This window comes from Zingiber officinale, chromosome 5B (assembly GCF_018446385.1).
Source record: "Zingiber officinale cultivar Zhangliang chromosome 5B, Zo_v1.1, whole genome shotgun sequence".
NCBI classification, from domain to species: domain Eukaryota; kingdom Viridiplantae; phylum Streptophyta; class Magnoliopsida; order Zingiberales; family Zingiberaceae; genus Zingiber; species Zingiber officinale.
The window spans coordinates 89385192-89406675 of NC_055995.1; the positions used below are offsets into that span (position 1 = coordinate 89385192).

Below are 21484 nucleotides of genomic sequence, written 5' to 3' on the forward strand. Positions count from 1 at the left end.
AGTAAATGTACCTGTATCTTGAATAGTTGTCTATAAAATAGACGAAATATTCGAAAACTCCTCTTGCCTGGATAGTCATAGGTCCACACAAATCAGAATGAACCAATTCCAACACGTCTTTGGCTTTATACCCCTTAGACTTAAAAAGTCTCTTGGTCATTTTTTTCTTCTAAGCAAGACTTGCAGGTTGGAAAGTTTCCACCACCAATGAACCCAAAAGTTCATCGGCTATTATCCTTTGAATCCTACTTAAGTTAATATGACCTAGCCTTAGATGTCAAAGATATGATTGGTTCTTTTCTGAAGGTTGCTTTCTCTTATTAGAGTTAGAAAATGTATTATTAATTTTTATTTGTTGCATCGTGGAATTTATTGTCAACCAACGTACCAGAACAGATATCTTACCTCTTTTCCTTGATAACAACTTTGTTATCAAAAGAGACAGAATATCAAGTTCTTTGAATAGTTTAGAAACTGAAAACTAGTTCTTTCTAAACTTAGTACATAAAGACAATTTCTCAAAATCCATGTTTTATTCCTATCGGAGGATAAACATCTCCCACTGCAACAACTGCTACTTTTGCAGCAGTGCCCATATAGGCGATATTTTCCCTTTTAATATAGTTGTCAGGTTTCCTGGAACCCCTGCAATGAATTGTAGACATGATCAGTGGCTCCTGTATCTACACACCAGGTACCGGTAGATAACACCACATGTTTCAACAACTAATGAATAAAATACATTTCTATTGTTCTTATTTCTAAGAGGACAGTCCATCTTTATGTCCAAGTTTTGTTTTCAATCATAACTGGGACTACTAAGTCTATTCTATAGTATAACAGCTAGGGGATTGACAACCTAAGAATCACTAAACATTTGGTCAAGACTTTAGAATTTAAAATAGTATTGATTCCTCAAACAATATCATTTAAATTCACCAACACCTCAAACACCGTGAATTTTGCATGTCACGATAGTGTGAACGTATACAAAATTTAACATTTGTAAGAGGAGGGTTTTACCCATTAATAACTTTGTCAACCTATCTTTATGACAAATAAAATTACCTCAAACACCGTGAATATTGTATGTCACGATAGTGTGGACGTATACAAATCCAAACATTTGTAAGAGTGGTTTTACCCATTAATTTTATTATCTTGTCAACTTGACAAATAAAATTACCTCAAACACCGTGAATTTTGTATGTCACGATAGTGTGAACGTATACAAAATCTCAACATTTGTAAGAGGGGGTTTTAATTTTATTATCTCGTCAATTTATCTTTATGACAAATTAATTAATAGTTGGTTTTCTTCGGTCACACAAATAATAGCAGTGACTTTAGAAGTTAAATTAGAAATCGCAAATGGAACTTAACATTATTTATTTTAAATTTAACTTATCTGTTCTTAATGGTTTAGACTTGGATCATAAGCAGAACTTAACACTATTGATCCAAATCCACCTATGTTATAAATTCAATTAAATATTAATTTCCAAAATTGACTTCCAGGTTAAACATGGCGAGGCACTAGGCCTTCTTGGATATGGGAGCAACCACCACTTCTTAGACAAAGCCTTTTAAGGAAAGCTAATATTTAATTTCCTTATATAACTCTAGGTTTAACCAAAAAGAATAATCGAATCATAAATTCAAAAAAAAAAAAACACAAATTCGAAACAAATTTGAAAACTCTAAAATCATATGCCTCTTGTGTTGGTATTTCCAAAAATAACTATACAAAGAAAATTAGTATGATGCGGAAAATAATTACTAGTTATACCTTTCTTTGTAAGAAAATAACCTCTTGATCTTCTACTGTATTCCTCTTCTAATCTCGGACGTTGTGTGGGCAACGATCTTCCGAGATGAGAACCACCTAAGCTCCTTCTTCTCCTTGCAAGGTTCGGCCACCACCACCAAACTCCAAGGGATGCTTCCTTTCTCTCCTTCTTCTCCAAGCTAGAATCCGGCCACCTTCAAGCTCCATGAGATGATAAGGTTCGGCCAATGAAGAAGAAAGAAAAGGAAGAGATAAAAACAATAGGGTCGGCCACCACCAAGGAAGAAAAGAGAGGAAGAAATAGAATAGAGTCGTTTTCCATGAAGGCACCTCTACTCCCTCTTTTATAATCCTTGGTCTTGGCAAATAAAGAAATTTAAATAAAAACTTCCTTAATTCCTTTGCCATGAAAAGGAAAAATTATTTTAATTAAAAACAATTTCCTCTTCTTAATTATAATGGTCGGCCACCTATAAGCTCCAAAACAAGGAGAGTTTTAATTAACACAAGAATTAAAACTTCCTAATTTGTTTCCGAAAATTTATAAAATTTGCTCCAATAACTTTTCCCTTTATGGTGGATTTATAAAAAGAAATTTTATAAATTAAAATCTTTCTTTTAAACATGTGGATGATTTCCAAAAAGGAAAGTTATCTCTAAAAATTAAAATCTCCTTTCAATATACAAATAAGGAAAGATATCAAATCTTTTCTTAATCTTTTGTAGAAACTTATAAAAGGGAATATTTAATTTTTAAACTCTCTTTTAAATCATGAACATGGTTACAAAAAAGGAAAGTTTTCTTAAAATTAAAATCTACCTTTCAATCTACAAATAAGGAAAGATTTCAAATCTTTTCTTAATCTTTTGTAAAAAGCTATAAAAGGAAAGATTATAAATTTTAAACTCTCTTTTAAAACCATGGAATCCACATAAGAAAAAATTTAAATAAAATCTTTTTTATAATATATATGGCCGGCCACACCTAGCTTCGATTCCAAGCTAGGGCCGGCCACTAATCTTGGCTCAATCCTTGGGTCTTGGCCGGCCCTAGCTTGGGTTTCAAGCTAGCTTGGCCGGCCACCAAAGAGTGGGTAAGAAGGTGGGAATAGGTGGGTATAATTCTCTATATACAAGAGACTACGATAGGGACCGAGAGGAGGAATTGGTTTTGGTCTCCCGATGAAATTAAGCTTCCCGTGTTCGCCCCGAACAGACAACTTAATTTCATCAATAATAATTCATACCATTAAAGAATTATTATTGAACTACCGCACCAATCCCAAATTACATTTTGGGCTCCTTATTATGAGTGTGTTAATCTCCCTGTGGTTAAGATGTCGGATGTCCACTAATTAATTGAGTTACTGATAACTCATTTTAATTAATATCTCAGTCCAAGAGTAGTACCACTCAACCTTATCGTCATATCGGACTAAGTCTACCTGCAAGGTTTAACATTACAATCTTTATGAGCTCCTCTTGGGGACATTATCAACTTAGATTACTATGACACAGTTTCCTTTTATAATCAACAAGACACACTATAAGTAACATCATTTCCCAACTTATCGGGCATTTTGATTTATCAAGCTAAATCTCACCATTTGATAAGTCAAAGACATAAATATTAAATATATGTGCTTGTTATTATATTAGGATTAAGAGTACACACTTCCATAATAACTAAGGACTTGTTCTTTTATTAAGTCAGTATAAAAAGAACTTTTCTTAAATGGTCCTGCTCAATACACTTAGAGTGTACTAGTGTAATTTATTAGTCAAGATAAACTAATACCTAATTACACTACGACTATTCCAATGGTTTGTTCCTTTCCATCTTAGTCGTGAGCTACTGTTTATAATTTATAAAGAATCGATAACACGATCTCCTGTGTGTGACACCACACACCGTGTTATCTACAATATAAATTAATTGAACGACTACACTCAGTATATATAAATGTAGATACTTGACCAATGTGATTCTTATCTCTAAATAAATGTTTATACAAAAGCTAGGCTTTTAGTATATACTCTAACAGTAACTTAGTATAGATTGTTTTTAGCAATGTTTCTTCCCTTCGCATGAATCTACTGGATAGAGGATCTAGTTAATTTTCTCTGCGCTTTTCGCATGTTTAGCGCGCTAGATCCCAACACATGGAATATTTTTAGGTGAATCGACTGGTCATCACCTTATAAACCATTATACTACCAAAGGATGTGGAGAAGTACTCTCTCAAACCACCTCAAGATAATCACCAAGAGATATTTGTTTACAAAATTCATCTTCGCCATCTTCCTTCACGTGGTGTCTGGTCATGTAAAGGATACGCAGCTAACATCATCTTTCCCTCACTAGTACAAATCATATATCCGCACTACAACAAAAACCCTCATAGACATCGGTGGAACAACAACGATTTTAAGCAAAAACCGATGTCTTTGAGTATTTTACACCGGTTTTTTCAAAAACCGGTGTCTATGAGCGCAGATTTTCGCTCATAGACCTCGGTTTTTTAGGCGATGTCTATGAGCGGCTTTTTTTTCGTTAATAGACATCGATTTTAACATCGATTTTTAAAATCCGATGTTAATAAACTAAAATAAAATATTTTAATTTTCCCACTTGTCAAAATTTGCAACACTATGAAGTTTCCTCCAAACCTAAACCTATATCCCGCCCCTTCATCCGACCATCTCTCTCAGTCTAAACCTAAACCTAAACCTCCGACCATCTCTCTCAACCTTATCTCCCTCTTCCCCTTACGCCCCTTCCTCTTCCGATCAGGATCATGCCCTTGCTTCTCCGTCCAATCACACTGCATCTCCTCCAACTCCTCCTTTAGGTGAGAATAGGAAGCCTTCTTCGCATTTTGGTATGTTTTTTTTCCACAACACTTGTTTTTTGTCCCAAATCCGTCGGGTTTCCCTGAAAACAAACCATTTTTGTTCTTGCCTTCCCAAATCCGTCGGGTTTCTCCTTCCCGATCGCCATGTCCTCCTCCCTCCTCCTCCTCCTTTCTCTCTTCTTCCCTTCCTCCCTCTCCGCGGCGGTGACTGCCAAATCGTCGGCCTTGCCGTCCAACAGCTCCACTGTCTACGACATCCTCCAGGAGTACAACCTCCCTCCCGGCATCCTCCCCGACACCGTCAAGTCTTTCTCCGTCGCTTCCAACGGCTACTTCGTCATCGATCTCTACGGAGAGTGCTACGTCGACTTCGAGTACGTCGTCTACTACGCCCCGCGCGTGTCTGGCTTCCTTGGCTCCAGCTCCGGCTCCGTCTCTAACCTCGAGGGTGTCCAGATCCGGAGCTATCTCATCTGGTACGACGTCAGCTACATCAAGGTCGACCTCCCCTACTCCGATTTCGTCTACATCCAGTTCGGCTAGGTCACTCGCAAGTTCGACATTGACTAGTTCCAGCACATACACTCTTGCAGAGGGAATCTCTCTCTGTTTCAGCGCGCCAAGAAGGTTGTCCGTTCAGCGTTCGAGGTAATGCCACTGTGTAGTTTCTGCATTTACAATCGATTTACTTTAGTCCATGAGTCAGAGAGACTTTCCAAGTAGCAAAGGTTGCAGGGAGAATTTAAAAGGGCTTATTTTATCCTTGCTTGATAGAGAAACTAAAAAGAATCCAGCTGGACTTCATTGATTCAATGTTCTTGTGAACAAGTGGAACGATGTCTTTAGTAGTATGAGAATTACAAACTCCGTCGGTCTAACTTTGAACTAAATCTTGCTAACAAAACAAAAAAAAAAGAAGAAGAGAGAAATAGATAACCCTAGTAGTTTTTTCAATGTTCTTTTTGTCATTTATTATAATTCAGGGAAATATTGAAGTATAGTCCTGAAATTGGTCAAAGAGAATCTCTTCCATAGATCTTGTTTCTTACGAAGTGTTTTTCTTTTCATTAGTGTTATTATAGATCTATCAAAACTTTTATAGGGATTTTTATAGGGATTTTCCGAGCTGCTCCACTGAGTCAAGGAATCAACAAGTTTTAGTTCAGAAAGCAACAACAATAGAGCCATAGATACATGAATCACCATATGAATCTAATTCATTCTTGTAATAGACTAATTTCCAAAGCCTCTTATTCTTTGATATTGTACGGGGAAGCAAGCCCCAATGAAGCAAAAGTAGGACCTTGGCAACAACTTCCACCATACAAAGCCATTTGGACAATGAGGAACTAAACTATAGATGTTTGCCCTTTTTGCATTGTTAGTGTAAAATTTCTCATATCTTCATTCTTTTTGGCAGTTCTGAGGAGCTAACCTTCATGTGTGACACAGAGTGAAGGTGAATTTTCCCTTCCTATTGCTTATAAGAAAGGGCTTATATATGTTTCAGCATTGTCAAGGTAAGAGAATATAGATATACTGAACACTATAGCATAATTAGTTGATTTCCAGAAAATTCAGTGATAACCAGTACATCTATCTTTCCTTGCCTTGAAAACTGGTTTCTGAACTATAGATATATAGAGAGAATATTTGCAGAGTCAATATAGGCATGGGTCATGTTCATTTTAGTTAGCATCATGCAGTGACTTTGCAATCCTGGTTAGGATGTTATGGACAAAGGAATCATAATTAAGAGGAATCATATGAAGTTGTTGGGTTGTTGATGCCATCTTTTCCCTGGGTAGTATCGATGTTATTTTCCTCTCACTTATAAGCATTCAAACTTTGGATCATTATTATTGCTTGTACTTTGTAGTCTAGGTTTGGTTTGCAGTCATTGTGTTATTCTTTAAGAGGATTAACAAGGTTATCAAAATTCACATGAAAGATACAAACCAAAAGACGGGATTTGCATGAAGCAAATAGGTGGTGAACTGGCAATTCACTTAGTCTAGATTCTAGAAGAACGTCTTAGCTGCTTACTTAGTTCTGATTGGTTATGAGATAATTCATGATGACGGTGCTTGATGGCGAACACCACTTGCATTGTCAGTCATTAATTGCATTGCAGAGACAGGCTAGTTATATCGTTTACCTCTGTGATATCGAATATGATTCGTGCATGTTAACTAATAGATAAAATAGGAAAAAGTGATGGCAGTCTGCTGTTTGAATTTTCATAGTCATTTAGGTGCATGGGATAAATATTGATTATAAAAGAAATATCATAAAAGATTTTAGAAAGAAAACCTAAAAATTATCTGATGATATGTTTTTATTTATTGTTTTAAGTACTAGGTTTTTGCCCTGACATTAAACCATCACAAATAATCATGTTAGTTATTTCTCATCGTGTTTTGTTCTAAGGCTCAAATTTCTGTTAATTAATATTATAACTTTATCAAATGAGTTTAATATCTTGTTTTACATGGTTATTCCTACTTAGTATGCATGTAGATTTATATGTACATGTCTATATATGTGATTTCTCTGTGGTTGAGTCCTCTCTCGACTTTGTCATTTTGTTTCATTTGACTTTATAGTAGTGTGGACTGTGATAAATAGTTATCTTTTAAATCCTATGATTGTATTTATTGTTCTAACCTTAACATATTTTCTATGATAGAACAAGAAAGAAAGGAAGAAGGTCCATGAGGTTGACATCTTGAAAAAGGATCCTGAGACTATTCGAGAGCAAATTGAGAAGCTGGAAAGAATGAGTAAGTAATTTGGCTAAGATCCCCTTAAAATTTTTTTTTCACTGAATGTGGTCTTTTGATCTCATTGGTCTTCAACGTAATAGTTTTTTTTTTTACTTTTTTTCTAGGCATTCTTATAGTCCTCTTCTTTCTAGATTGAAATTTGATGCTTCTAGAATGATACATCAATAGAGGATCATTATGTTGTTTTCCTTGTTGCCATCTAGTACAATATATATAAATCCAATCAGTACAATATATATAAATCCAATCAAATTTAATAAAAAAACCCAAAATTTGAGCCAAGCTGAACTACACAATAAGAAATATTTGTCCAACTCAAACTTAATAAAAAACATCCAAATCATCAAAAGATAAAAAACCATTCAATCATTCTATAATAATTATAATCAGTGACACCTAGGAGAAACCCTCCATGGGAAAATCATTTGCAAGTAACTACAACCTCTAGTCAGCATAGAAAGAGACAGACTTACCTAAACAGGTCTTGCTATCAGGAGTTAAAAAAAATTGGCATTTGAAGAAACCTCAAAGAAATTCCTCTAGTGTACCAAAAAGGTACATTTAATTAGACAACTAATAAATTACTTTGTTATGTGATTATTCATTTATTTGCAAATTTCCAATCTAGCATCATCCAACAGAAAAAAAAAATTTAAAAACATCAAGAAGCAATAACAAGACATACTAGCAAGAACGAGAGGTTTCAAAGAGAAGGAAGCCTTGGAACATGAGTTACTTTTGTATGTTGGTCATCAACTATATTTTGTGGGACATTTGATTATTTACATCACTGCTAGTATGTCTTCTGAGGTAATGAGATGGTTTTGGAATGGTGATCATCCTTTTGTTATGTTGGTTTGTTACTTTATAAGTATCTTCTGAGTCCAATCTGGTCTGATTTGTGGGAAATTTGATCTTTTACATCACTTCTAGTGGGGCTTCTGAGATAATGGAGTGATTTTTGATTGATCTGCTCATCCTTTTATTGTGTTTAGTATGGTTTTGATCTAGGTTGACTTTGTTGCATCTTTTGTTGCATCTTTTAGTGCCAAGTTGTTCAGTATTCAACTTGTGAAGAACTGGTGTTTAATACTAAGGTTATAAATTGCATATATTTCAACAAATAACCTTTTTTTTATAGTGTTTTAGATATTCAGACTCAGTGAAATTTGTTTTTGTTTGTATCTTTTGCTTGTATATACTGTAAGTCGTAGATAAGTACTGATTAATTAAATTGCAACTATGAGAAAATTTCGTTGCAATAATTTTTGATTTGGATTATATTAAGTTCCCAGAAATGATATATCTATCACTATATGATGTGGTTGAGATAATTGATGAACGTTTCTCTTTTTAAGCATTCCAATTAGTCATCTTGTTATCTGGTGCTCTTACTACTTTTTCAACTATGATTCTTGATCTTGGTTTACTAATATATTATTTATGTGTTTTTACAGTTTACAAATCTCAAGTACTCCAGAGTTGAAATTGATGAAGTGCGGTTCGAGTGGGCTGAATGCATGCTAGATTACATTTGAAGTGCGGTTCTACCTTGATGTGTTAAAAGAATGTTCTACCTTGATTTTGATATCTATTAGCTAGCTTTTGATGTAAAAAGAATGTTTGAGTATTTTATGGATATTGTTGTAAGAAGATTATTTATATAATTTGTGAATATTTGTGTATTTTATGGATATTATTGAATGAAGAATATTTGTATAATTTGTGAATATTTGTGTATTTTTTTTTGTTATTGTCGGTTTTTCATTGTTTCAGAAATCAAATTGGTGCTGTTAAAAATATACATATTACATCGGTTTTCCACCGCTGCAAAACCGGTGTTATTAACTAATATTACATCGGTCATTTACTGCTGCCAAAACTGGTGTTATTAACATACAATATTACATCGGTTTTACACCGTTGATGAAACAGTGTCGTTAAGTGATACTACACCGGTTAATAACCGATTCGAAGACCAGTGTCGTTAAGAGATACTACACCGGTTTTAACCCGATGTCTAAAATGGCAGACTTTTAACATCGGCTTCATAGACATCGGTCGAAAATGAAATAGACACCGGTGGAAAACCGATGTCTATGAAGGTTTTTGTTGTAGTGCCGAATGTACTCTCCAAGTTATACAACCAAGTAATGGTTGTATCTCGTAAGTGTTAAGCAGGTAGCTCTACACTTTCCCACATCAGTGAGGCATCTATCCAAATGTACCTTCTAAATTATCCAACCAAGTACAGATAGTCCATGGTCAAAGTCGCCATGGAGTATGACACATCAATCCTCTATAGACTAGTTGAGTCAACAATGGTATATATCAAATTTAGTCCTTTGTACGTCTGAACAAGTCATGTACTCAAACGTATCTTCCAGGTTATCTAACCAAGCACAAGTAACCCGGTCAGAATCTCTATGAAATAGAGTAAGTCGGTCCCCTACTAATTGCCCAAGATTAGTATAATTTGAATTCCATCTTATGTGATATGCCTCAAAGCTCTCAATCCAAGTGAGACAACTTAGTTAAGTCGCACCCAAAGTTTAATAGTCGGACATCACAATTGTCCTGTCGCACTCTAGCAAGATAAATCGAGTCACTTTGCTTTGGCAAAATCTGACTACAATTGATTGAGCTAGAAGTGAGTACTAAACTTTGGTAGACATATATTAAAAGGACCTAATTATGTTTAAAGTAAACATGTATCGAATACAATCAAAGCACACATCATATATATGCATAAATAAAACGTGACATGGTTATGGCCCCCATAATCTACGATCTTCTCAAGCCAATGAGAAGAGCGATAAGTCAACCTAGGTCAAAGTAGCTTCTCCAAGTGCTTCCTTGGTTGTTGTGTGTCGTTGTCCTTCCTTTCTTTTCACCCGTCGTCCAGTAGACTAACTCCTTTCTAATTTGTATATTACAAAATCTAAAGAAACTCGAATTACATTCAAGTGTAGTCTAAAATTACAATAAGAGTGAGAAAGATGAAGGCACGACACGCAGTCCGTATTATGAATTACAGCATCACACATAATCACATTGGGATTAAAGAGTCATAACCATGCACCATATCATTTATATTCACAATATCCTTATGACATAAATTTACTATGATTTCAACAACAAATTATGAGCCCATGTTATTCACAACATTTTGGCTGAGACCACCTTGTTGCTCACAACTTCTCTTGGGTCGAAACCTTGCAAGTATATATCTATCAACCGAAATAGGTTATAGCACTCGTTCATAACATGTATGAAGATGCTATATCCTCTAGTTTGTCCATATACTCACTGTTTCGTTCCTAACAGAGACAAAAACTCATAATCATGAAACCATAGCAAATCTATCATGCAAATTTCTATATCACACATATAAAATTTCTACAACTTAGTATATCCCTTCACAAGTGGCTCTGATACCACTATAAGGAACTAGGGCGTTAAACACACGAAAGTTCAGCGAAAAACATCTAGTTCCTCTCCCAGAAGATCCATGCGAAGGATAAAACTACATATACTAAGTTTTACATGAGAAGTATACCTTTGTTGCATGCCCTTCGCAATCCCGACAGTAATTTTTCTTTGGATGCAGATCTCAGCACGATTAAGTGACCGCGCCTCTACGATATCCACACAAACATGTTCCGTTTGTCTCACGAACTCTCGATCTGGAGAAGAACCAACTTTGTGGTGCTAGCTACACAAGGTGATTCGACCATGAGAAAGGATCGGCCAAGAGGAAGAAGAGGAGGAAGAAGGAGAAGAAGGCCAATTCTCTTAATTAAAATGATGAGACAAACCTTTTGTACTCATCCAAGGAATATCAAAAGTCCATTTGGCTCTTGATCTCTCTTTCGTCTCTTGATCTTCTTTATGAATTGACTCTTAGTCATCTTTCATGAAGAGTCTTTTGGTCAAGTCAAAATTGACCTTTCCTCTTCCCTTTTGGTCAAGTCAAAATTGATCTTTCCTCTTGGTGAATTCAAGTTCACCCAATAAGTCTAACAGATTGAACCTTATCAATCCCAATTGACTCCATAGACATCAATCCAAATTGACTCCATGAATCTAATTCAAATTAGCCTCAATCTAATAATTGGATCCAATTGAGCCTAACTTAATGAGTTTAATTCAGATTAAACTTCTCTTTGTTTTCCTCTTAATAGATTGGATTAACCATTAACCCAATAACTCAATAAGCTTAATCATCTCATAATTGGATCTTAGAGATATTACTAACAATTATCTCATATTAGCTCATTTAAGAATGGGCATGCATTCTCATATCCTACTAATCAAGGGGCCTATAGATATCACTTCCGTCATATAGAAGAGATAAATCTCATCTACATAACTCACATTCCTCCGCATAACTTATTACATACCCAGTGATCGTCTTTATAATCCACCTTATTACAAGTGATGTTTGTCATACCAAAGTATACAACTGCTTATGTAGGGAATCATGTAGTTACTTCACGTGTAAGGACTATTCATACTAATAGTCACATGAGAATATTTATGGCACTCATATAATGATCCATGAAATATTCTCACGGCGGGTCATTCAGTACATATTGTCTAATATATACTCATATCTCAACCTGATATCTCGTATCCATGACTTGTGAGATTACGTCATCCGTTGATCTATATGCTACTCTCAACGTATTAATATTGTCCTTGTATATTAATGTTTGACTAGGAATAATTAAAAATAGTATCTATATATATATATATATATATATATATATATATATATATATATATATATATATATATATTTACTATCAATTCAATTAATTAACATATTGTAAATTAAAATTTATTATTATAAAATATTATTATAGTTATTGATTCAGTATTAGATTAAAATAAATGTAATAAATAATTTTTATTTTTATTAATTAATAAAATAAAATATAAATCTATCCTATCAATCTCTCGTGTCATGATTGGTACGGCTAATAATAAGTTAACACTGGTCAAATCGAACGAACGATTGACACACGTTATTGAGCATTCATTATAATAAGTCTATTTTGCATTTTCAAAATTAGGGTTCTTTATCCCACGTTTTTTTTTGTTTTTTTTTATAAATGTATGTATATCAATATTGTAACTTGTAAGGTTATTTTAATGAATGTTCACCTACCTACTCAGATTGCAAAATTCTATAAAAGCTAAGCAAGTGCCGATGCATCTTCGTGGCTTATCGAGTAAATTGATCAGCATGGCTCCGGCGACTGCCTTTCTTCTTCCTCTGCTCTCCTCCGTCATTCTCCTCTTGGCGGTGGTGGCTGTGCGCGCGTCTCCGCCAGGGCCGGTGGTCACGTGCCGCTCCGGCAACTCCAACTGCACCGTCACCAACGCCTACGGCGCCTTCCCCGACCGCTCCACCTGCCTCGTCGCCTCCGTGGCCTACCCGGGAACAGAGCAGGAGCTTCTGGCCGCCGTGTCCGCGGCGGCCGCCAAGGGCCAGCACATGAAGGCCCTCAGCGCCTACTCCCACAGCATCCCGAAGCTGTCGTGCCCCGGCGGACCGGCCGGCCGGGGGCTGGTCATAAGCACCGTCCGGCTGAACCGGACAGTAAGTTCCGACCCGGCCCGGTTCAGGATGACGTTCGAAGGCGGGATCAAGCTGCGGGAGCTCCTCGACGCGGCTGCGAGCCGGGGGATGGCGCTGCCGCATTCGCCGTACTGGGAGGGGGTCACGCTGGGGGGCCTGCTCAGCACCGGCTCCCACGGCAGCTCGGCGTTCGGGAAGGGGTCGGCGGTTCACGAGTACGTGGTGGGGATGCGCCTGGTGGTGCCCACCGCCGAGCCGGTGGCGGACACCGGATACTACGCCAAGGTGGTCAGCCTCGGCGAGGATGACCGGGATCTGTTGGCGGCGAAGGTTTCTCTCGGCGTCCTCGGAGTTATTTCTCAGGTGATTAATAATTCTTATTTTTCCAATAAAAGGAAACGATATGTTTGTCCATTTTAATCTTAAAACATCTTTTAATGGGGAAAAAAACAAAAGGCTCCTTTTATTTTCATTATTATTAAAAAGACTACATATTGTATTATTATATCAAAATATTATATATAAACTTAATTAAAATTATTTAAATCCGATTAAATTATTTTATAAAATTGTGTCAAGCAGCTATAAATTATAATAATTATGATTGTAACTGTTATAATATTCGCGTTTTTTTAACCATAACAGAAGATGGATAATACAGATAATTACGTATATATTCATAACATTATAAACTCTGTCAAAACAAATTAATGTAAGCAATTGTCAGGTGGCAAAATGTTCTATTAAAAAAAGCTATCTTGTTTATAGATTATATCGATTATTTAATTTCCATTAATCGATTATATTGCCTCTTTTTCTTTAATCTGAAAATCTTTGATAATTTTTTTTAATTGTTGAACAAGCTACCTAATTTCAAGGAATAGAGATTAGCCATCAAAAACCCAATTAATCCCATGTTATTTTATTTAATCAAAAAGTAAATGTTGTTAGGCGGGTTGTTTTAAGTTAAAAAAAAAACAAATAAAACACGTTGAGTAGAATTAGTGGCTGCATAATAATAGTCTTTGTTTACAATTCATTTTCTTATGAAACACGCTAATTGCTGTCCAAAATCCAAATTATGAACTTAGAAGAGTCAAATTTATATATATATTCAATTAATTAAAATATTTACATATAAAAAAATAAACTAGTCGTGCTTAAGTCTAGTCCGGTTTAAGATGTTCAATTGTATTTCTTTAATAGATATAATTATCTATGTAAATTTTTATTTAGCCTACTAAAATCTATCTCTTTCATACTCAAAATTTAGTCAACTCCAATTCCTGAATCTATCTTAAACAACTCAGCATTCATTTTTTTAATTAATAAATATGAATCTATTGATCGAATAGTAATATTATTAAAAATTAATACACTAAGATAATTCATAGTTTATTATCATCACATTAATTAATAATATTCCTTTTATATTTTTAAAATATTATTTGAATATCAAAATATAATATAAATAATATTTTATACATTTATACTTCAATTATTTTGTATGGGACATATCAAACACAATCCTAAATATAACTAAGAAAGAATAATAATTTTAACATTTTTTAAGATATGAAATCTAAGATTCTAACAAATATAATACGGTTTTTTATACTTAGAGCACGTTTCCTTATTTATCAAAATTCTAATTTTAAAATTATCAAAAATGAACATTAAAAATAGTATTATTTTTTTTTCTACCTTTCCTGTTAACTTCTTAAATTTCACGTTATTTTTTAATATATGAGTCTAATATGAGAAAATATCAAATTTACTTTGGGGTTGATATTAGACAATATCAAATGGCCTAATATTTTTCATATCCAACCCAACATACATGATATGAAAAAATATTAAGTTCAGTATAGACTTGATGTGACTCAAGCTGAGCTTGATATGGAAAATATCAAACTCATAGTAGACTTGTATGGGAACATAGAAAATTTAGGAAGTTGACGGGAGGGATAGAAAAAAAATAATATTATTTTTATTATTATTTTTAATAATTTTAAAATTAGGGTGCTCTTTTAACATGCTGCTGGCGGCTCCTTTTGGTAAACAAACCAAACATAATATTCATAAATAAACTCAAGAATTAATTTGATAAAAGTTTATTTACTTTTATTAAATTTTGTAATAATAATAAAAATAAAATATATCTCTAATATTAATAATAAGCTCCGCTTGTTACTACGAAACAGGTGACGCTCCAATTGGAGCCGATGTTCAAGCGCTCCGTCACGAACAGAGTCGTCCCCGACGTCGCATTTGAGAATTCGATCTCCTCCTTCGCCGCCACCACTCCCTACGGCGACATCATCTGGTACCCTTCCCAAGCCGTCGTCGTCTACCGCGACGACTTCAAGCTCCCCGTCTCCACCCCCGGCACCGGCGTCAACGACTTCATCGGCTTCCGGGCCCAGCCCACTCTCGTCATCACCTCCACCCGCGCCGCCGGTGGGGATATCCGTCCGTTCATCTTACGGAGCGTATATAACTTACCTTTGATGCATTCGTTGTACTAATCCATCGATCGTTCAAAATCGCAGAGAAACTCGCAGAGGAAAACGAGGATACGAACGGCAAGTGCGTCTTGTCCAAACTGAACGTCAACACTCTGCTCTCGCTCGGAATGGGCTTCAAGAACAGCGCCGGCGGGGTGATCGGATTCACAGGCTATCCCGTCATCGGAAACCAAAGCGACATCCAATCTGCCGGTGAGTAATTTACTGTGTAATTCCTCAAAAGCTCCGGCGAAGTGATTTTGGGAAATTTAATTTCACTCTGTTTCCGACCGTCCGTCCGTCCGTTAAGGTTCGTGCTTGCGGAGCCGTGAAGACGGCCTCCTCTCGGCGTGCGCTTGGGATCCTCGCTTCAGGGGGCTGTTCTACCACCAGACAACCGTCAGCGTCCCCTTAGTCAACGCCACCGCCTTCATCGCCGACGTGAAGCGCATCCGCGACGCCAGCCCCACCGGCGCCCTCTGCGGCATCGAGCTCAATCTCGGCTTCTTCATGCGCTTCGTCCGAGCCTCCTCCGCCTACCTAGGAAAAACCGCAGACTCCGTCGACATCGACATCACCTACTACCGCCCCCGGAACGACCCCCGGCGGGGGCGGCTGCACGAGGACGTGCTGGAGGAGATCGAGCAGCTGGCGCTGTTCAAGTACGGCGCGCTCCCGCACTGGGGGAAGAACAGGCACGTAGGGTTCGTGGGGGTCAAGGAGAAGCTCGGAGAGAAAGTGGAGGAGTTCGTGAAGGTGATGGAGAAGTACGACGGCCAGGGGCTGTTCTCGTCGGAGTGGACGGACGCGCTGCTGGGGCTCCGGGGGAGGGAGGTGTTAGTGGAGGCCGACGGCTGCGCGCTGGAGGGGCTCTGCATTTGCTCCGCCGACAAGCACTGCGCGCCGGATCAGGGGTATCGTTGCCGGCCGGGGAGAGTGTACCAAGAATCTCGCGTGTGCAGGAAGATTGAAGACGCAGGGGCAGGTCTGATTCAGAGTGCATGAAGGGTGTTTTAATGCTTTTTAAAAATTTATATGGCGATGTTATCAAAAATAAACTCTAGGTTGTGAAATGTAATTGTTTACTCGTGTGCAATGTATAATTATTTATTTGTATCTGATAATGAAGTTGGATAAGTCTGAACACCTTTCCATCCAAGTAAACACGTCCCCGTCTAAAAGAAGGCCATCTTCCCCTTGGCGGCGGCGTCGTAGCTGCGGCAGCGCGGGCCCAGCGCCGCCAGCTTTATCATCTCCTCCTCTTCTTCCTCGAAGCAGCACGGCCGGTCCTCGTCGATCCGCATCGTCGCCACGCTGCGGCTTTTCGACACCGTCGCCGGCGAGGCCTTCACCGGCATCGACCGCATCTTACTCCTGCAGGCCGCGCGGATGAGCTCGTCGAGGTCCTCGTCTGCTCCTACGCCGGCGCAGCCGAACGCGGGGGCGCCGCCGCGAGGCAGCGAAATGATGGGGCCCAGCCCGCGCCTGGGAGTCTTGCCAACGACCGCGCCGGCCATGGTGCTCTCGTACAAGTTCCGAGCGTGCCGGAGCGCACGGTAAGGAGCCTTCACGTACTGGCTCAGCTTGCTCTCCGGCGAAGTGGCTGCGCCGTTGCTGCTCATGATTTCAATTACTTCTCTCTAATAACAAAACAACAACACCAACAACTCGAAAGATTAATTGAATCACAATTTTGATTTGGGAGGAAGAAATCATCGCAGTGGCCTTTATAAGGACTCTGTGATTTTAACGATGATTAATTACGTATAATTAACGCGAAAACATTGTTTTTATTAACACTACTATTATTATTAACTGGTTGAAAGGGAAATGCTTCTTGTTCTTCACGTGCATAACTTGTTAATTACGTTGTTAATTCTAAAGTGCCTCAAAAAGATTTTGTATATTCCTTCTCTCTCTTTTTTCTTTTGTTACATTTTAATCTCTTTCAAGAATAGTTTTACCGAGACTCCCTTCACATGCATTTCAATCCCTCTAAAGGACAAAATGCTCAAGCTTGGATCGTCCCAATAGTTATATTAACTCCTAAATTCCATAAACACAATAGCAGGGGCTATAATTAAGCTGATAATTCTGGTAAACCCAAGACGCATAAATTTTAGATAATTAAAATAAAAATTTGAATAGAAAAAATAAGAGCATATATACGTCCAGAAATAATCTGAGTAGAAGTAGATGACGATGTCGAAAAACTTTAGGTCAATGAGGAATCAAAAGTTTTGTAAAGATTAAAACTTAAACCTTAAACCCTTGGGACCAACCTTATATATAGTAAACATCTAGTATCAGTCCATAGATGATAATAGATACAGAACTATATGTTCTAAATATACTAGGTCTACATCCAATAACCGAAACTCAATAAACCTAAGTTAATTAGATTATTTTAATGGATTCAATTTATACTCATATATACAATTTACAATTAAATCCACCCATTAGATATAATAGCCAACATAAGCAAGCATCACTAATTCACATTTAGACACGTAGAAATGTTAAATTTCTTCAACATATATTTTAAATTAAGCATATCCTCCCATGTTACTCTTTGCTCTACTTTGCAGTTTGTTGTGGTGCATCATTCAAAGCATCGATGCCGGGTTTTGATCTTCTGGTTGTCGAATTCAGATCACTTTTGTTTCTCCTTGTCAAATTTGCTGGTGACGTTGCCTTGTTCAGGGCAATAAGAAGAGTTTGGTTACCTTTGGGAACGATATCTGAATTGTTCTTTTCAGAAATATCAAGCGATTTTGAAGTGTTTTCTCGGAGCAAATCATGAATCTCTCCATACCTCCTCTCTACAATTCCCGTACCAGAATCTCCACGCTTGGCGGCTACTACCTCACTAGATGCATCGTCCCCTTTGAGGCTGTCCTCTCGAGCCGTCCGAGAAGCATCCTCGAGCTGTTCCTTCTCCACCACCCCGAGCTCTTCAATTCCTCCATTCTTATTATAACCTTCTGTGGACTGATTGAGGTTGAATTCTCGACGGTGGCGAGTCTTGTTCGAGTGAGGCAGATGCTGCTCCTGAAACTCAGGAATGCCCGGTGATGATCTATCAAGTGAGACCTTGGAGTTCTTCTGATGAGAATACTTGAACTGGTACAGAATCCAGGCACAACCAATGATCATTAGGCAAACTTTTAGAGTGTTTGTAACAGTGATTCCTCTCCATCTCAGATTCCGAATGGTTGCCTGCCTCGACATGGTAATCCTCTTACCTAAAAACACCAATTTCTTCTTTTCAGGGATTAACAAAATCTGTCAAGAAAACATAATCTGAAACCTCTTCGGCATGAGAATCAATAGCTCCAGTAGTGCCTGTTCAACAAGCAACAACAAGGTTTCTAGCATTCAACAGATCATTCCACACATGAAGAAAAATAAAGAACTAATCAAAATTATTGCTACCACTTCTTCTAGATCCAAAACAAACAAACAAAGATATAAATAAAGGTTAAATGTAGGCATTCAGAATCTTGTTTGCTCAAATATATTTGGAAGAGAAAGACTTGATGCATTACCTGGGGACTCCTGATAATTAACACAAAGTAATGGAGATTAAATAAAAGTGAGCTGGGAGTTCCTGGAGTGAGAATAAATGTGAGATGTCTTTCTCATTGCTAAGTGCATCATATCTAACTGAGGTTGCCAGTTCTTTGTCAGCTATCTTTTTAATATTCAAATAAATTCACAGGATAAAAAGTGAGGGAAAAGAGCTCACACCTAAATGAACAAGAGAGGGACAGATGTGATAGGGTATCTTTAGATTGGCCCCGGCAGTTCGGCCTTCAGTTCCCTAAACAGTGTGGAGTGGGGTTTGATAGACATTTTTTTACGTGTTACAGTGTGTTTGATCCATAGCACTTTATTCTAAATTGATAGAACAAGTACTCTCTCTAAAAAAAAATAATACAAACATTAATTATCATAAAATTATAATTCATAAATTCTTTCTTTATTTTATTTTAATTCTTAAATAATACTAATCTAATACTAGAAATGGAAACTGTTATGATACTTGTCTGAATTAGAAATATCAAATAATAACAATGCAAAAAAAAAGGTCCCACCGAGATTCGAACTCGGGTTATTGGATTCAAAGTCCAATGTCGTAACCACTGGACCATGGGACCAGTTTTTGATAGTGACTAAAAATATAAACTGACAAATAAGACAAATAGGGGGAAAAAATTCATTCACTGGAAATGAACTGACAAATATACATGTCAAATTCCATTTAAAGATAATTAAATAAAATTCTTCTACATGAAACTTTAAAATACAGATGACACCTAAATAAATACAATTTAGCAGATGCACGAATAAAAGTATTATCTTTTAAGCTTGGAGGAGATGAAGAGGATATTTGATGGCTTCCGAGGATCAACCTTCAAGCCGTTCACGGGGGAAGTGAATGGCCATCGAGCAATCGCCTAATTTGAGCTTGAAGATCTATGGCCGGCCATTCATGCATCACTTTTTTCCTTTCATGTTAGAATGTTGAACAAAACATAAGCTATTCCTAAGAAATTCATAAAACCATAGCAACAAGAGACTAGAGAATTTACCGACATCAAACAAATGAAAGGACTAGATCTTTCAGCTACAGGCTATTATAGAATTGTCAAAAATAAATTAAGACAAAATCAAAAGCATAGTAATCTCAGCCACGGATGAACTTACTTAGACCAACAACCAATTCATAAGAAAGGATGGTAGTGCATGAGTTAACAAATTAGGAATAAATTGTTGGAGAAAATAATCTACTGTAAGATATTTATAAGATATTAGTTGAATTTAAATTATACTGAATTAAATTCATTTATCTATTGAAATGACTTAATATGAAGTGATTTACATGATTTCAATTTTCAAACTTCGTAAGTAGAACAAATTTGAAGTGATGACATGTAATTAAAATAAATGCATCTCATAACCCAATTAGTATGTCTAGAATATCTGATGGATATTGATACGAATATTAATATGAGTTATGATGAGTGGACTCGGAAGATGACGTGACGGTTAGAGTTAAGATGGCGGGGTGGTTGAAGTCAAAATGATATAGTGGTAGTCACACCCGAGAAGGAGTGATATTCATTCATCTGATTTTGATTAATCATCTAGTGCTAAGATTCTTAGATTCAACCGGTCCAAGTTATAATCTGGTCGAGAAGAAATAGTTAGCCCTTAAGTCGAATGAACCAGAGAGTTCTAGTGTCTTAAGGGCAGTTAGATATTATGACCGCCAAGATTAAGGTCAGTTGGTCGGCCTTACGGGCCGGTCAAAAAGATTGACTCACTACAGACCAACCATCAGTGACGGTGCATAGGTGTATCCGTCTAGTCTTAAAGTTGAATGAGTATATATGTCTTGACTGTACAAAAATATGATCGGAAAATGATATGATGTCATTCCGCTTAATATATCAATCGAACTTCCGAGGATGTAAATGTATCTCTCCTGATAACCCCTTATAAACCTAGTTAGGTAGAAGGACCAACAGGCCTACAATGTCCATTCTCACATCGTTACCTGGATGGAATTCCAGCAAAGCATAGATTATTAGAGGGATTCCCAAGAGGCATGAAGCGCTGTATTATATTTCTTAAATGGACCTCCAACATGACCAAGATACTACATCATTCTCTGAACAAATATCTCAAGGTTGTGTAGAATATAATCGGGTGGCTTAATGACCAAAGCAGATATAAAGGCGGCCAACTTTAATGGCCGACCAAGATACATGTAGTATAATACACAACAGAGCATATTAGGTAGAACGCAACCGAGCATTCCAATCAAGCGACAGACTCAAGGACCAACCGAAATATATTCAATAGATAACATTCTGATCAGGTGGCCGACTTAAGGACCGGTCGAGATATATTCAACAGACAACATTCTTACCATGTGTTAGAGAATATTCTTC

General features: G+C 36.9%; 3 protein-coding genes and 1 non-coding gene across 6 annotated transcripts; 2 read left to right on the forward strand and 2 right to left on the reverse strand.

Annotated features, from left to right (window-relative positions):
- The first annotated feature begins 4505 nt into the window (after window positions 1-4505).
- LOC121987608 lies at window positions 4506-7068 on the forward strand. The gene is made up of 2 exons (XM_042541356.1): window positions 4506-5292; window positions 6065-7068. Exon 1 carries the CDS (start codon window positions 4789-4791, stop codon window positions 5185-5187), a length of 399 nt encoding a protein of 132 aa, XP_042397290.1. The 5' UTR covers window positions 4506-4788; the 3' UTR covers window positions 5188-5292; window positions 6065-7068.
- Window positions 7069-12630: 5562 nt separating this feature from the next.
- Window positions 12631-16661, forward strand: LOC121984901 (L-gulonolactone oxidase 2-like). Its single transcript, XM_042538072.1, has 4 exons — window positions 12631-13380; window positions 15222-15477; window positions 15570-15737; window positions 15835-16661. Exons 1-4 carry the CDS (start codon window positions 12646-12648, stop codon window positions 16527-16529), a joined length of 1854 nt encoding a protein of 617 aa, XP_042394006.1. The 5' UTR covers window positions 12631-12645; the 3' UTR covers window positions 16530-16661.
- A 1329-nt stretch (window positions 16662-17990) lies between these two features.
- Window positions 17991-19201, reverse strand: LOC121987609. Of its 3 annotated transcripts, XM_042541358.1 has the most exons (3): window positions 19073-19182; window positions 18835-18869; window positions 17991-18769 (listed from the first exon to the last, which is right to left on the reverse strand). In XM_042541358.1, the coding sequence occupies exon 3, from the start codon at window positions 18753-18755 to the stop codon at window positions 18102-18104; it is 654 nt and encodes a 217-aa protein (XP_042397292.1). In that variant the 5' UTR covers window positions 18756-18769; window positions 18835-18869; window positions 19073-19182; the 3' UTR covers window positions 17991-18101. The 3 variants fall into 3 exon arrangements, with proteins under 3 accessions (XP_042397292.1, XP_042397291.1, XP_042397293.1); XM_042541357.1 differs by having other exon boundaries at window positions 17991-18869; window positions 19073-19201; XM_042541359.1 differs by lacking the exon at window positions 18835-18869 and having other exon boundaries at window positions 19073-19141.
- Window positions 19202-19612: 411 nt separating this feature from the next.
- On the reverse strand, window positions 19613-19684 carry TRNAQ-UUG. Its single transcript has one exon. It is a non-coding gene; the product is annotated as a tRNA-Gln (tRNA).
- Window positions 19685-21484: the final 1800 nt, after the last annotated feature.

Bases quoted from the DNA above. Each gene is read 5' to 3' on its own strand.
- LOC121984901 (XM_042538072.1), top strand. From the start codon at position 12,646: ATGCATCTTCGTGGCTTATCGAGTAAATTGATCAGCATGGCTCCGGCG. The intron at 13,381-15,221 runs GTGATTAATAAT...ACTACGAAACAG, and splicing joins TCCTCGGAGTTATTTCTCAG to GTGACGCTCCAATTGGAGCC. The intron at 15,478-15,569 runs GTGGGGATATCC...TCAAAATCGCAG, and splicing joins CACCTCCACCCGCGCCGCCG to AGAAACTCGCAGAGGAAAAC.
- LOC121987609 (XM_042541357.1), bottom strand. From the start codon at position 18,755: ATGTCGAGGCAGGCAACCATTCGGAATCTGAGATGGAGAGGAATCACT.
- LOC121987608 (XM_042541356.1), top strand. From the start codon at position 4,789: ATGTCCTCCTCCCTCCTCCTCCTCCTTTCTCTCTTCTTCCCTTCCTCC.